This window comes from Lepus europaeus, chromosome 7, assembly GCF_033115175.1.
Source record: "Lepus europaeus isolate LE1 chromosome 7, mLepTim1.pri, whole genome shotgun sequence".
In the NCBI taxonomy this organism is placed as follows: Eukaryota; Metazoa; Chordata; class Mammalia; order Lagomorpha; family Leporidae; genus Lepus; species Lepus europaeus.
Window position 1 is genome coordinate 62,072,715 of NC_084833.1, and position 14,651 is coordinate 62,087,365.

General features: G+C 47.9%; 1 protein-coding gene and 1 non-coding gene across 2 annotated transcripts in view; both read right to left on the minus strand.

Annotated features, from left to right (window-relative positions):
* Nucleotides 1–14,651, minus strand: part of CLPB (ClpB family mitochondrial disaggregase) — a 140,126-nt gene that overhangs the window by 99,914 nt on the left and 25,561 nt on the right. Inside the window, exon 3 of the mRNA XM_062196661.1 lies at nt 11,473–11,559. Within this exon, the coding sequence (XP_062052645.1) occupies nt 11,473–11,559 (87 nt within the window). The remainder of the gene's footprint in view (nt 1–11,472; nt 11,560–14,651) is intronic.
* On the minus strand, nt 1,244–1,347 carry LOC133764920 (U6 spliceosomal RNA). The gene has a single exon (XR_009866489.1). It is a non-coding gene; the product is annotated as a U6 spliceosomal RNA (small nuclear RNA).

Below are 14,651 nucleotides of genomic sequence, written 5' to 3' on the forward strand. Positions count from 1 at the left end.
TAAGACACTCACCTATTCTCATCACATTGCTCTAGCCCACTGAGATCCTTTTTTATGCTCCTAGTTCTTTTACCCAACATATTAATACCTCTTCAAGCTCCATATAGTCTGCCAACTTAGCAGGCATTTATCAATGACCTCAATGAAATCACTGAAATAACTACCGAGGGGGACAGCCCAGGGCTCCCTGCCTGGGTCTGCTCTCCAGCCTGATGACCGTTCATACATCAACAATTACCAGGTTACTCACCATTTATTAGTCTGACTATCCTGTTTTCCACCTCATATTTTATTCAGGTGAATGTCATGAGAGACAGCCAAAATACCTTGCTGAAATCCAGACATATCATCACCATGTCTACTACAGACCCACCAACCTGGCAGCCCTATTCAAATAAGCAGCTGATGGCACAGCTGCTTTGAAAGAAGAAGGACAGGACTGGACCATATCATAGTCCCTAGAAATGGGGCACTAGCCCCAAACAGTGGAACCAGGTGAGCAATGGATGCTCTCTTGTCCCCAGCCAACACTCTCCAGGAATACTGCACTGAACACAGACCCCAGGAGGGGACACGGCATGGAGTAGGGGGATGGAAGTATGTGAGACTGTCATGTTAGGCAAATGAGCTGGCACTGCTTTCCAGAGAGCAGTGTATCGGGTTGCCTGAGGTCGAAGCGTTGTCTGCCAAACTAGAAACGGGTGCACGCTGGAACTGGAATATCATTACTCTGAAACAGGATTATCTTGAGCACCGATTCCAAATGGGATTAGAAATGACTCTCTGTTACTCAGAGATAATCGGCCACAGCAGCAGTGGGGGAGAAACGTCAAGCCCAGCACACTTTTCTGGGCGCACGGTGCTGGCATTCTGGGCACTTGGCCACAACCCTCACCCACCCTTCCTTGCTGGGAAATACTGGGCACTGTTCTGCATTGGGCAGGGGGCCACCTGGGACAAAAGCCAGCCCCTCATCAAGGCCCCCTGCTTAGAGTCCCCTGTTTTAAGTTCAGCTTCTTAGATAAAAAGGACTGGGAAAATACTTCCCTGAGCCCTTCTGCTTCTGAGTCACCTGTGAGATACTGAAGAGACATAGGTAACACAATTCCACCCTAAACAAAGGTAGGCTTCCTTGCAAGCCTTTCACTAACCTCCTTCTGAGGTGACCCACAACGGTCAGTAATGATAACTAAGACATTGCTGCTGTTGCTGCAGCACCTACCATGCTCCTTTTAAAAAAAAAAAAATTATGGAACGCTTCATGAACTTGCGTGTCATCCTTGCGCAGGGGCCACGCTAATCTCTGCATCATTCCAATTTTAGTATATGTGCTGCCGAAGCGAGCACCACGCTCCTGCCAACCAGAGTGGTAAGCCCTCGCCTGCGCTCTCTATATGGCAGGTGCTGTTCTCAACACCCGGCACACACTCACACACGGAAGTCTCAAAACAGCCTTCAGAGGTAGACCCGTTCACCCCTATTTTACAGCTGAGGAAAGTGAAAGACCCACCTAGGAAGAGGCAGAGCTTGGATCTGAACCCAGGAAGTCTGGCTCTGGAGCCCACAACTGTTCCACCTGCTAGATTGTCAGCCAGAGAAGATAGTGGCCAAGGTTGGTTAAGATCTTAACTACACACTCTGGTCCTCACAGCCTGCCAGCTCCGCACAGCCCTGCTTTCTCAACTTGGTAGCCTGGTTCCAGGCCCAACTCTGGGGAAGGACCTCCTTTCATGTCCCCCCCGCACGGCACATCTCTCCCAGATCAGCCCATATGGTCTTTGTGGCTCTGATCATATCCTGCAGCCAAAGTGGGACTTGTTTTAGCCCTTTTCTGTCAACTTGAGTACAAAGAGAATGGTTTGTGTGTTTTTATATTTCTCAGAATTACCTTGCACATAGTGGGGCATCAAGAAACCTTCAGTGAGCTGACTGGACTCCTGATCTCGCATCCACTGGCCCATCCCACGGCCTTGCTCCCTGCCCCTTCCCTCCACAGGCAGTACAGTTCAATAGAAAGACCAAGGGTTTGGGGGTCCACAGCCCACAAAGACGGACCTGAAAACCTCTCCTGCAAACAGTAATCTGGTGGGGGCAGTGTGTTTCTTAAAGATAGGGTATAATGCCCCATTCCCTTGGTAAGGTAGAGGGAAAATAAGCAAATGCTAAAAATAAATGACTTATGTGAGGGGGAATTAAATGTTTTTTCAGCCAAGGATGGCAGCATTTTAAAATGAACAAAGCCCAGGTACCACATCCAGGAAGGCCTTGGCAAATGCGTGTTATCCACTCATTAGCTCAGTTCCTCAGGGACCCCAGCCAAGCAGGGAAGGCAGTGCCGGGAACCAGTCCTTCCGGTGCTGATGAAATGCACTCCGGGAGAAAAGGCAGAAGGAGGGAGGGAGGGAGGGAGGGAGACTCTGGTGGGGAATTTCAAACAGTTCTGCTAGCATTTCGTGCTCTGCCTCACAGTTCTCACCTGCACTGAGGCAGGGCAACCAGCAGGCCCCAGTGGACTCCAAACTCAATCCCCCTGCACTGCCGCGTCCTCTCCTAGCACTTTGGGTTCCTTAAGTACAACAGCCTCAAGTGGCTCCTGCAGGGCAGTCTAGGGGTGTGGTATAGCAGAGGTGAACACCCAGTCCCCCAACTTTCTCCCTGCTAGAATGAAGAGTCACACACTTTGTGACTTTAGGTAAGTCCACTACACGGGTGTGTACCGCTTATAGAGCAGGTTTACGACTGCTCATCAGTACACACTTCAGGACACCACTGAGGGGTGTGAATTCACACATCTTCATCCTCTACCAGCAATCAAAACACACAGGGCGCTAATGGGAGATGCTGCAACACGTGACCATTGACAATATGAACTTTGACACTACAGACATCAACACCCAGTACAACCCTGGCCACAGTTAATGACAATTAGAGAGGGATGACAGTTTTTAAAAGAATTTTTGGAAAAGTCAGTTATTGTTTAACTAACTGTACACATAGTTAAGTCATCCTTTTAATATGCATACTTTGATAAGTTTTACTAATCATCTATAGTTATTAACTATCACCATCATCAAGATAGTGAATGATTCCATCACCCACAAACTCCTTCACATCCTCCTCCCACTCTCAAACTCTTAGAACCGTTGACCAGATCTCTTTCCACAGTACTGCCTTTTCCAGAAAGTCACATAAATGGAATTGTATAGCAGGTAGCATTCTGTGTTTGGCTTATAACATAATGCCTTTGAGATTTGCCCATGCTGGCACATGTATTAGTAATTCCATTGCATGGACATACCACAGTTTGTGCATTTATCAGCTGAAGGACCTTCAGGTTGTTTCCAAATTTTGATGAATATGAATAAAGCAACAACAATATATGAAGACAGGACTTTTTTGCAGATGTATGTTTCCTTTCCCTTGAAAAAATACCTAGGAGTTAGCATTGCTGGGTTGTACAGGAAATACATGCTTTACCTCTATAAGAAACTGCCCACACCAGTTCAAGACCTGGCTGCTCCACTTCCAATCCAGCTCTCTGCTACGGCCTGGGAAAGCAGTAGAAAATGGCCCAAGTCCTTGGGCCCCTGCACCCGCGTTGGAGACTCAGAAGAAGCTCCTAGCTCCTGGCTTCGGATCAGCACAGCTCTGGCGGTTGCAGCCAATTGGGGAGCGAACCAGCAGATTGAAGACCTCTCTCTCTCTCCTTTGCTTTCTAACTCTTTCAAATAAATAAATAAATCTTAAAAAAAAAAAAAAACCTGCCCTTTTTTTTCCCCCCAATTAATTTATTTAATTTAAATGGCAGAATTTCAGAGAGGCAGAGACAGAGAGAGAGGGGTCGTCCATCTGCTGGTTCACTCCTCAAATGGCCACAATGGCTGGAGCTGAACCAATCTGAAGCTAAGAGCCAAGAGCTTTCTCTAGATCTCCCATGTGGGTGCAGGGGCTCAAGCACTTGGACCATCTTCTACTCCTTTCCTAGGTCATAGCAGAGAGCTGGATCGGAAGTGGAGCAGTCAGGACTTCAACCGGTGCCCATATGGAATGCCGGCATTGCAGGCTGCGGCTTTAACTGCTATACCACAGTGCCGTCCCCCAAAGTGTTTCCCGATGTGGCTATACCACTATATGTTCCTATCAACAGTGTATGACAGGAATTGTTCTGCATCCTTGCTGGGACTTGGTATTGCCAAGTTTGTTAAATTTTAGCTAAGATAGTTGGCGTGTGATAGTATTTCATTATGATTTTAATTTGTATTTCTCTAATGACTAACAATGCTGAGTATATTTTCACATGCTTACTGCCACCCATCTCCTCTTTGATGAAATGTCTGCTCAAACTTTTTGCTCATTTTAAAAAAAAGGGGGTGGTGGTGACTGATGCAGTGGTTAAGATGCTGCTTGGCATGGCCACATCCCATCTCAAAGTGCCAGGGATCAAGTCCTGGCTTTGTTTCTGGCTCCAGCTTCCTGTTAATGCACACCCTGAGAGGCAGCAAGTGATGGCTCAAGTGCATGGGTCCCTGCCACCCATGTGCAACCAGATTAAGTTCTGGGCCCCTGGATTTCACCTGGCTCAGCCCTGCTGCTGCAGGCAACTGGGAAGTGAACCAGCAGATGGGAAATCTCTCTGTCTCACTGCCTTTCAAGCAAACAAACAAAAACTGGAGATAAATACAAATGAAGACATCTGGCCTTGTGGTTGGGATGCCCACTTTCCAGTTCAGAGTACCTGGGTTTGAGTTTCAGCTTTGGGTCTGGATCCCAGCTTCCTGTTAACATAAACTTTGGGAGGCAGCAGGTGATAGCTCAAACACTTGGGTCCCCATGTGGGAAACCCGGATAGAGTTCTGGGCTCCTGGCTTCAGCCTCGCCTAGCCCTGGCTTTTGCAAGCATTTGGAAGGTCTCTCTTGCAAGTATCTGGAAGATTCAGAGGATGGAAGATCTCTCTCCCTCTCTCTCTCTCTGTACCTTTCAAGTAACAATGAAAAAATAAATTTTTTTAAGTTAAAAAGAAAAAAAAGTATTTATTTATTTATTTATACTATTGATTTCTAAGAGTTCTTTGTATGTTCTAGATACAGTTTCCTTTCCAGATGTGTTGTGGTAGCTTCTGTTTTGAGGAATTAGAAATTATAGGGATCTACATCACATTTTTCTTTCAAACTATAATCTCCTGTACCTCTACTGTCATGAAGGGAAAAGGACAAACTTTCAATTCACAAATACCTTAGTACCACTGGATAGGGGGTCACGCCGTGCTTGGTGACTTAGGAGGCTATTATTTTTCCCATTACAAACATCCAATCAAAGTCAGAGCTTTAAGGAAAACTACATCTGGAGAAATGACCATCCTCTGCCAGCTTTCGGCCCCCCAGGCTCTGCACCTCCCAAAGCCCTGCTGTGGTCCGCCAGGCTCCTGGAATGGTCAACAGCCGTCACACTCCATTGCTGGCCATTGTCCCCTGGGGAAGGTAGGAGGCTCCCAACCCATCCCTCAGTAAAAGAGCAAATAGTGAGGCCTGTGGCTGCTTGGACATCAAAGTTGAGCAAACAGGCCTGGCAGGCCTTGTCTCTCCGCCTACACATCCTGCAAACGCCATCTGAAGGGGCTTCCCCGAAAGGGGTCATGACTTGTGGCTTGTCATAGCACACATCAAAGTTTGCACCACACACGAACTGGGTGCATGGGTTCGAATCAAGTTGCCTAAGAATGGATACCCAGCCATTGTGTCCAGTTTTAATCCTGTGTTTTCCCAAGTAATTAAGCCTTCTTGCTTATGAACTTGTGACTAAGTAAAGCATCACTGAGAGGTTGTAACATCAAAGTGCCTTCCACCGTCTGTCCATGTTTGATAAAATTGGATTTCTTTCCCTTCTTAAAGAAAAGCTAATTGAATTTAGGTGAAGACTGGGTATATTTGCACGAGCTAGTGAGGGCTATGCTAAGTCACAGCGATCATCCTGGGACCCCACGGCTTAGTCTTTAGCTAGGCTGGGTCAAAGTGCAACACAGAACGAGGCACCCAGACTCAGGCTACACAAGCGCCTTGTGGCCTGAGGCTTACAGAGGGCTCACTGTGGGGAAGGAGGGGGATCCTGGTGACTGCCGCTTGAGTCAACACTGTACCCAAGCTGTTACTAGGGCTGGCAAAAGGACTGTCCAAGTAGAACGTTGGTAAATCTTGGACAGATTGGCAACAGAAGACAATGGCCACATTACTCAAGTCCTTGATGTCAGCAGTCCAAGTAAGTGCCTCAAGGCAAAGGCTGTGACTTCCTCTCTGAGTCCCCCACAGCCCAGCACATCAGGACCTGACAGAGTACTTTTAGAAAATGTTTGCTGGACACATTAAAGGAAATGACACTATAACGGGATGTAATAACACAGCTCCTTCCTCTCTTTTAAACAACCGAAAGTCTCCCCCCTTTATGCCTTGTCAAAATTTCCACTGAAATTAATCCTCAGTTTCACTAATTACCTAATTTACAATGAGTACAGACAGCATAGACTCATGTGTGTAAAATCATACACATATATGTACGTATTTATACAATGATCAACCTCTTGATAGAGGGAATTCAGGTGGCTGCCACTTTCTTCTCTATATCACTTTTATAAAAATAGTAAAACTATTTTCAGAAAAGAGGAGTCTCTGGTTCAATCCTGATACAATTATCTTTCCTTTTTACCAATAAGCTTTCTGATCTTGATCTGGTTTTAACTCTCCTGTGTATGCTTGTATTTGTATTTTAAGTCCTACTCAAACCCTTTTTGGAATTAAGAGGTAATAAATGATAAATTAAGTTCCTGTACATGTTTTTTTTTTTTTTAAATTTAACACTACAGCACTTTAGAACTATTTCCTAATCAAAACTAAGTAAGACAATAAATACTGTAATACAGAAATACCTGTTCACAAGAAGGTAAACTTCTGAAGAACAGAGACTATCACACTTTACATCCCTAACTTCTCACCCTAAACAGGCATTTGCGGGTAACAGCTGGGCTGCTCTCGGGGTCCCCCTTGAGCCTGTGGACTGCTGGCATTCCAACGGTGGGGACACTTCTCTGCTCTTAGCCTTGAGTCTGGGATACTACCCCCTTACCTTCCTTTTATCCAAAACCAATTCGAAGATGGTGGCATTTCAAGCCTGGCCAATTTGATTGTAGAATATGAGAATAAGCACATTTATAACATGGAGACACTTCCTGGCAGATTGTGCTGGTATGAACATGATCTTTCAAGACTATTCACACAGGCACTTACCAACGAGGCCCACTCACCCGGACCAATGTACTGCTAGGACTCCTTTTTTACTACTCACACTTTTCTCCGCAGCATGTCTTACCTTCTAATAGTTTACTTCTGCACTACACGTACGCATTTATTTGACAGAGATTGAGGGACAGAGACAGAGAGAGCTCCCATCGGCTGGTTCACTCCCAAGTGCCCTTGACAGCCAGGACCAGGGCTGACGTCAGGAGCTAGGAACTCAATCCAGGTCTTCTGGGTAGGGTGCGGAAACCTAACTACTTGAAACACCAGCATTGCCAACCAGGGTCTGTATTTTCAGGAAGCTGGAGCCAGCAGCCAGAGCTCAGCACTGAAGCCAGGTATGCCAACGTAGGAAGTGGGGGCCTTCTATTTTCTGAAGATTTTTAAAAAAATTATTTATGTATTTATTTAAGAGAGAGAGACACATCTCCTATTGGCTAGTTCACTTCTCAAATGCCTACAAAAGCTGGGGCTAGGCCAGGCCAAAGTCAGGGCTATGAACTCAAGCCAGGCTTCCTACATGGGTAGCAGGGATTTAACTTCTTGAGCCACCACTGGTGCCTACCAAGGTGCTCATGAGGAAAAGGCTGGAATCGGGAACAGAGCCAGGACTCAGAATCAGTACTCAAACCCAGGCACGTTGTGGGATGTGGACATCCCAAACAGCTTCTTAACTGCTGCACCTAATGCCTACCCCAGAAGTGAGTTCTTCAACAGCATCTTAAGCCGCAGACCAAACACCGCCCCCTTGTTGTTTGTTGTCTATCTGTGCCTCTCTTTACCCAGAAACCACCAGTAGTAGAGAAATAATCTCTATGTGGGCAGGGATCTTTCTTTCTTTCTTTTTTTTAATTAATTAAGTAATTAATTAATTTATTTTTTTGACAGGCAGAGTGGACAGTGAGAGACAGAGACAGAGAGAAAGGTCTTCCTTTTGCCATTGGTTCACCCTCCAATGGCCGCCGCGGTAGCGTGCTGCGGCCGGCGCACCGCGCTGATCCGATGGCAGGAGCCAGGTGCTTCTCCTGGTCTCCCATGGGGTGCAGGGCCCAAGAACTTGGGCCATCCTCCACTGTACTCCCTGGCCACAGCAGAGAGCTGGCCTGGAAGAGGGGCAACCGGGACAGGATCGGTGCCCCGACCGGGACTAGAACCTGGTTTGCCGGCGCTGCAAGGCGGAGGATTAGCCTAGTGAGCCATGGCGCCGGCCAACAGGGATCTTTCTTTATCACTGATATTATTTCAAGTACCTACAGTAGTACCTGTAAAAAGTAAGGACCAACAAATTTTTTGTAATATGAATAAAGAAATCCAACCAGAGAATATATGCTATTTTCAATACAAATCTGTCGTTTCTTAATTCTAGAAGGAAGAGAATGGCACAAAATGGATACTTAAAAAACTAGTAATTAGTTCTAGGCACCAAAGCAAGTAAATACAAGCCAACACTCTCACTTTGCTCAACAAGCATCACTGAGTTGCTAATGGCTCTGGATAAAGACAGAACAATCAGTTAAACCAACAACTCATTAGATTCAGAGAGGAGTGTCCCCAAAAGCACATTTATTAGCTATCTGACCACTAATTGACAGTAATCTTAAGAACAGTGCCTTCCTACTGTTTCAACCCTGAAAACACTACACACAGAAGGGCATATGCCTCCTTCCTCACCACTGCTGGCTAGTCCTTGCAGGCAGAAATGCTTGCTAGCTGGGAAGGGTGGAGGGTCAGCAGGTGTGGAATAAACACTTGTGTTCTGCTGTGCACAGAGGTCTAATGTGGGCATCAGGGAGTAACAACTCACCATTTATAACCTGTAGTACATCCATTATCTTATTTGATTCTCGACAGAGTACGGGGAGAATTTACTGTACTGCAAGATTGAGTCCCCTCACCTGCTCTGCTTCAATAATGTCCCGGACACACTGCTCTGACGTCACGGATGTCACTTTATCACACTTCTTTGCCTGCTTTTCTTTTCTACATTAGACTGCAAGCTTCCCAAGATCTCTGACTCTCCGAAGACTGGCACAGGCCTTGCTCAGAGTAGGTACTTACTAAATGTATTTACTAAATGTCTGGAGAAATAATGTTTGATGATGAAACAAACTGTCATGAAGTTCTGAATTTCAACTGAAGGTCAAAACCAGGTCTCTCAACTGCAAACTATTTATCTAAAAAGTAATTTATTAAAAAGTCAGTGCTTAGAGATAAAGAAAGCCAACAAGGAAACTGAGCGACTGAGAACAAGTTCATAATAAAGGAGCAGTGTATGGGGCTGGTGCTGTGGCGTGGCGGGTAAAGCCTTTGCCTGCAGTGCTGGCATCCCATATGGGCATCGGTTCGCGACCCAGCTGCTCCACTTCCAATCCAGCTCTCTGCTATGGCCTGGGAAAGCAGTAGAAGATGGCCCAAGTCCTTGGGCTCCTGCACCCACGTGGGAGATCCAGAAGAAGCTCCTGGCTCCTGGCTTCAGATCGGCACAGCTCTGGCTATTGTGGTCAATTGGGGAGTGAACCAGTGGATGAAGACCTCCCTCTCTCTCCCTCTCTCTGCCTCTCCTCCTCTATGTAATTCTGATTTTCAAGTAAAATAAATCTTAAAAAAAAAAAAAAAAAAAGGAGTGGTGTAGACAAGCCTATCTCAAATACAGCTAAACCTCTTAGGCAGTCTAAGGCAGTACCACCCTGTGTTAGAAAATCCCCATTTCATTGCCCTTTTCTACATTTCTGACCCTTCCAAAGATGGCCAGTATTGGTGAACAAAAGCCTTGAAGAACTTCTTGAGAGGCTGGTGTTATGTCCCAGCAGGGTGAGCTGCTGCCTGCAATGCTGCCATCCCATATAGGTGCCAGTTCAAGTCCCAGCTGCTTCCGATTCAGCTCCCTGCTAATGAACCTGGGAAAGCAGTCGAAGATGGCCCAAGAGCTTGCGCCTGCTGCCCTGTACATGGCAGACCTGAATGGACTTCAGGTTCCTGATTTCAGTCTGGCCCAGCCCTGGCCATTGCAGTCATTTGGGGAGTAAGTGAACCAGGGGATCTCTCTATTTCTCCTTCTCTCTCTGCAACTCTACCTTTCAATCAAGTAAAATCTTAAAAAAAAAAAAAAAAAGGCCAGCGCCACGGCTCACTGGGCTGGTCCTCCACCTTGCGGCACCGGCACACCGGGTTCTAGTCCCGGTCGGGGCGCCGGATTCTGTCCCGGTTGCCCCTCTTCCAGGCCAGCTCTCTGCTGTGGCCTGGGAAGGCAGTGGAGGATGGCCCAAGTACTTGGGCCCTGCACCCCATGGGAGACCAGGATAAGCGCCTGGCTCCTGCTTTTGGATCGGCGTGGTGCGCCAGCCACGGCGGCCATTGGAGGGTGAACCAACGGCAAAGGAGGACCTTTCTCTCTGTCTCTGTCTCTCACTGTCCACTCTGCCTGTCAAAAAAAAAAAAAAAAAAGAGCTCCTTGAAGTAAAAAATCAAAAATTGATACCTCCAACCACCAATGCAGACTCCAGGAGAGAAATGGGCATAGACTGTGATGGAAAGGCAGCACTAGTGCTAGGCTGGAATCTGACATCAGGAGCAGCAGGGAGACGCCGCACAAAACACCAGCTCTGCAGGCAGTCAGGCCCAGTTTTGAGTCCTGTCCACGTGACTTTAGACAAATCACTTTACTTCTTTGGGCTTCAATTTTCTCAGCTACATAATGAGCATCATAATAGCTTTATATACTTGTGGGGTAGTTGTGAGAATGATAGATAACTGTAGAAACAAGTGTGATCTTCACACAATAGCCCCAACCCCAAGGGAATGGGGCAGTGGGTAGGACAATGGCACACTATTCCTCTCACAGGGGACAGTGACTGCAGACTTCCCAACATACACGGACACGGATAATGAGAACATAACTCACACATGTACACTCCATCACTGATAACAGGCTCTCAAACATGTGGTTGCTCCAATAATGCAAACAACTTGTCTAAGGTCACAAAGTCAGTGAATGATGGCGCTGGGATCCAAAACCTCCCCTTCCACATCTATAGCAGTCCAGTGTACCACGTGCAGGCCAGTACCTTAGACTGAATCCATCTCCCTGCCTCTAGAGAAGACAGCAGGGACAGGCAAGGGTGGGAACATTCAGGAACATCATGTGCAGAGATCTGGCTGAGAGGACCCTGTGTGGAAGGAGAGGCTCACCTGTCGTTTCTGTTGATGGCAGCCACCATGAGTGCTGTCCAGCCCAGTTTGTGCCTTGCATTGACATCTGCGCCTTCTGACAATAGCCTAAAAACACAGAGGAATATTTTAAGTGCATGGCTTGCCCTGGACGTAAGAGCAGAAATAACCACAGAAGAAATGACAGTCGATGAACAGGGAGGCTGGGTGAGTCAGGAGAGAGGCCTGTAAGAACTAAATGCCCAATCCCTGCCCCTGTGGTCTCTTCACCAACCCAAGGCTTCTCTTACCTCTCTCTTTCTTCCCTTAAATGAGTATGTCCCTGCTGAGAGCCTCTTGAGAACAGAATGTGCCGCCCCTATCCTCCTCCCCGGGCTCTCTGCTGCTCCCAGGCTGTGTGGTACAATCCTGGCTGTGGCCTCCTGAGAAGCCTCCCTGGACCCACCCACTTCACACATCACTCTCGCTCCTTAATTGCCCAATACTCAGAGCAGAATGCCTAAAGCTGGGTCTTATCTACATCTAGGCAGTTCCCAGTATACAAAAGGATTGCATCCTTCAAACTGATCTGTATCATAGCTGTTCGGAAATTCACAATCCTTCAACACAGGCAAAGATGGACCAAACAGTAGAAATGCTGTATCAGGTTCCTAGGAGAGCAGACATGAACCCTGTTTGAATCTATGTCAGTGCCTAGCACACAGGAGCTCAATAATCGCCGAGTACATGAACAAAAGCAGAGTTCAGAGCCTACTACTCAAAGTGTGGATTCTGGGTGCAGGAACCTTAAGACGCGGGGGTGGGTAGAGGGGAAGGGCAGTAAACGGAACACTCCTGCTGAGCATGTGTCCCAGGCAGGAACTGTACCAGCTGCTTCCCATTCACCTAGGGAGGGGGCAGCAGGCTCAGTGAAGTGACATGACTTTCTCAAGGTTGCACAGCTAGTTCAGGGCAATGTCCGGACTGCAAGTCGCGTCACTAACGACTCTGGAGCCCGATCCCTTCTCACCTGCCTTCCTAGACAGCCTGCCTCTGAGTAGTGTGAAAGGCCAAGGCTAACCTGATGACAGCAAATCAATATACACGTGCCCAATCCTGTGCTGGAAACTGGACTAGGTGAGAAGACATGGGGTCTACTGTAGGGCAGCAAACAAATTAGCAGCGGGGCTTGGGCCAGCACAAAGACTACTGTGACTACAGAGACCACTGTGCCAGGAAAGGGAAGCAAGTCAGGAGTGTGATTCACCAAGCTCCAGGGTCTCTCCTGGAAATGGCAGAGGGGGCCCGGGGATCGGGAAGGTCTATTCTCTGGTGGGGTCTAGCCCTAAACGGGCAATGGGCAGAGAGCCCAAAGGTGTGGGCTTGGACTCATAATATGATTCCTGTGCCTCGATCTGCAGTCAGCACTCCCCTGCACCATGCCCAACAAGCTGGCGGGCTGCCAAGCAAGCAGGTAACTCAGGCTTGGGATGGTGCTGAGAAACATCACGTGGTCGTCTGCCCACTCTGCCGGGGTGTCTGTGTGCCTTTTACAATGCCGAGGCAGTAAACGACACAGGCCAGCAAGCACAGAACTACACTTTTCATGACTGTTGTGAACCGGGACCAGAGGTGCACAAGGAAACCTAACCCACTGACCAGGGAGGTCTCTGAGGGTATGATGATAAAAGGGTTAGCTGGACCAAAGAGGGCAGTGTTCCAGGCAGAGGGACTGGCCCCTTCCCTGGAGGAGGCGGTCAGGGCAATAGTGCCCTGAAAGAGGCCCAGCAGGATCAGGACACGAAACTTGAGGGCGCGTGTGAGGAGAGGGGCAGAGGAAATCCTCAGCTCTGACCTTGAGTCTGGAGGATTCCTTTCAGTGGAAGCCCAGGGTCTCTTACTATTTAAACCTCTGGTATGCAGAAACAATTTTCCATGGCCAAGAATGGTGACAGGCCTAAGAACCCTGGGCGTGGATTTTCCGTGACACAGAAATCTTTCACACAACACCTCCCTCCCAATTTACAAAAGTTCTGTTGTCCACCCCCCATCTCACCCCATAGCAGGCAGTGTGGAGGACTGACCCCAACCACAGTTCTGATGGGATGGTCTTGCAGTTCTGACCCACACTGTAGAAAAGGCTAGAAAATCAGGATGGGTTGAAGAAACTCAAAAAGGTTTCGGAGGGAAAGACTTGACCGGGGTCAGGCAAGGCAAAATGAGGAGGCCACAGGCAGACTCTAGGTGACAGTTCACAGCAGTGACAGCTGTGGAGGCGCACAGGGTCTACACAGGGCTTCATGACAATCCAGCAGGCCAGGGCAGCAGGCATAAACCTCTTTGCAGCTGTGAATCCTTGTGAGAAAATGACACAGGAACACACATACACGTAGGTTTTTTAAAAACATGTAATGTCCAGGAGTTCACTAACCCTATGAAATCAGTAACAGGCCCTGGGATAAAACCTCAGTGGAGGGGCTGGCACCGTGGCTCATTTGGTTAATCCTCCGCCTGTGGCACCGGCATCCCATATGGGCGCCGGTTCTAGTCCTGGTTGCTCCTCTTCCAGTCTAGCTCTCTGCTGTGGCCTGGGAAGGCAGTGGAGGATGGCCCAAGTGCTTGGGCCCCTGCACTCGCATGGGAGACTAGGAGGAAGCGTCTGGCTCCTGGCTTCAGATCGGCGCAGCACTGGCCGTAGCAGCCATTTGGGGAGTGAACCAACGGAAGGAAAACCTTTCTCTCTGTCTCTCTCACTGTCTATAACTCTACTTGTCAAATAAAAACAAAAACAAAAACCACCTCAGTGGAAAGGGCTGACAGATGCCTGGCATTCCTGCAACTGCCAGTGTACTGCTGTCTCAAGACAGACATCAACAATCCTCCCAGCTGTTCTTCCTGGTGGAGCCTTTGAAGAGCCCCAGAATCCTCCTTAACTCGGGCATCAGCCAGCCACTGTCAACTGACTGAAGCTAGCAATAGAAACCTATTTTCTATTTCTTGGCCATTTACCAAAGACAGTGGGGCTGTCATTCGAGGTTTTGGGGAAAAAAGAAATGATCAAATGCTTAAGTAGGCTGCATCTGAAAGATGCAGAGTAGAAGATGGAGATGAGGAGACCTGGATACTTCACTGGAGTTTCCCTCTCTGGTCTCCCAGGATACCCACCTGGGTGGCCACCTGGTGGCTGGGTGGCCCAGCCAGCAAAAGCAATGCTCTAAGAA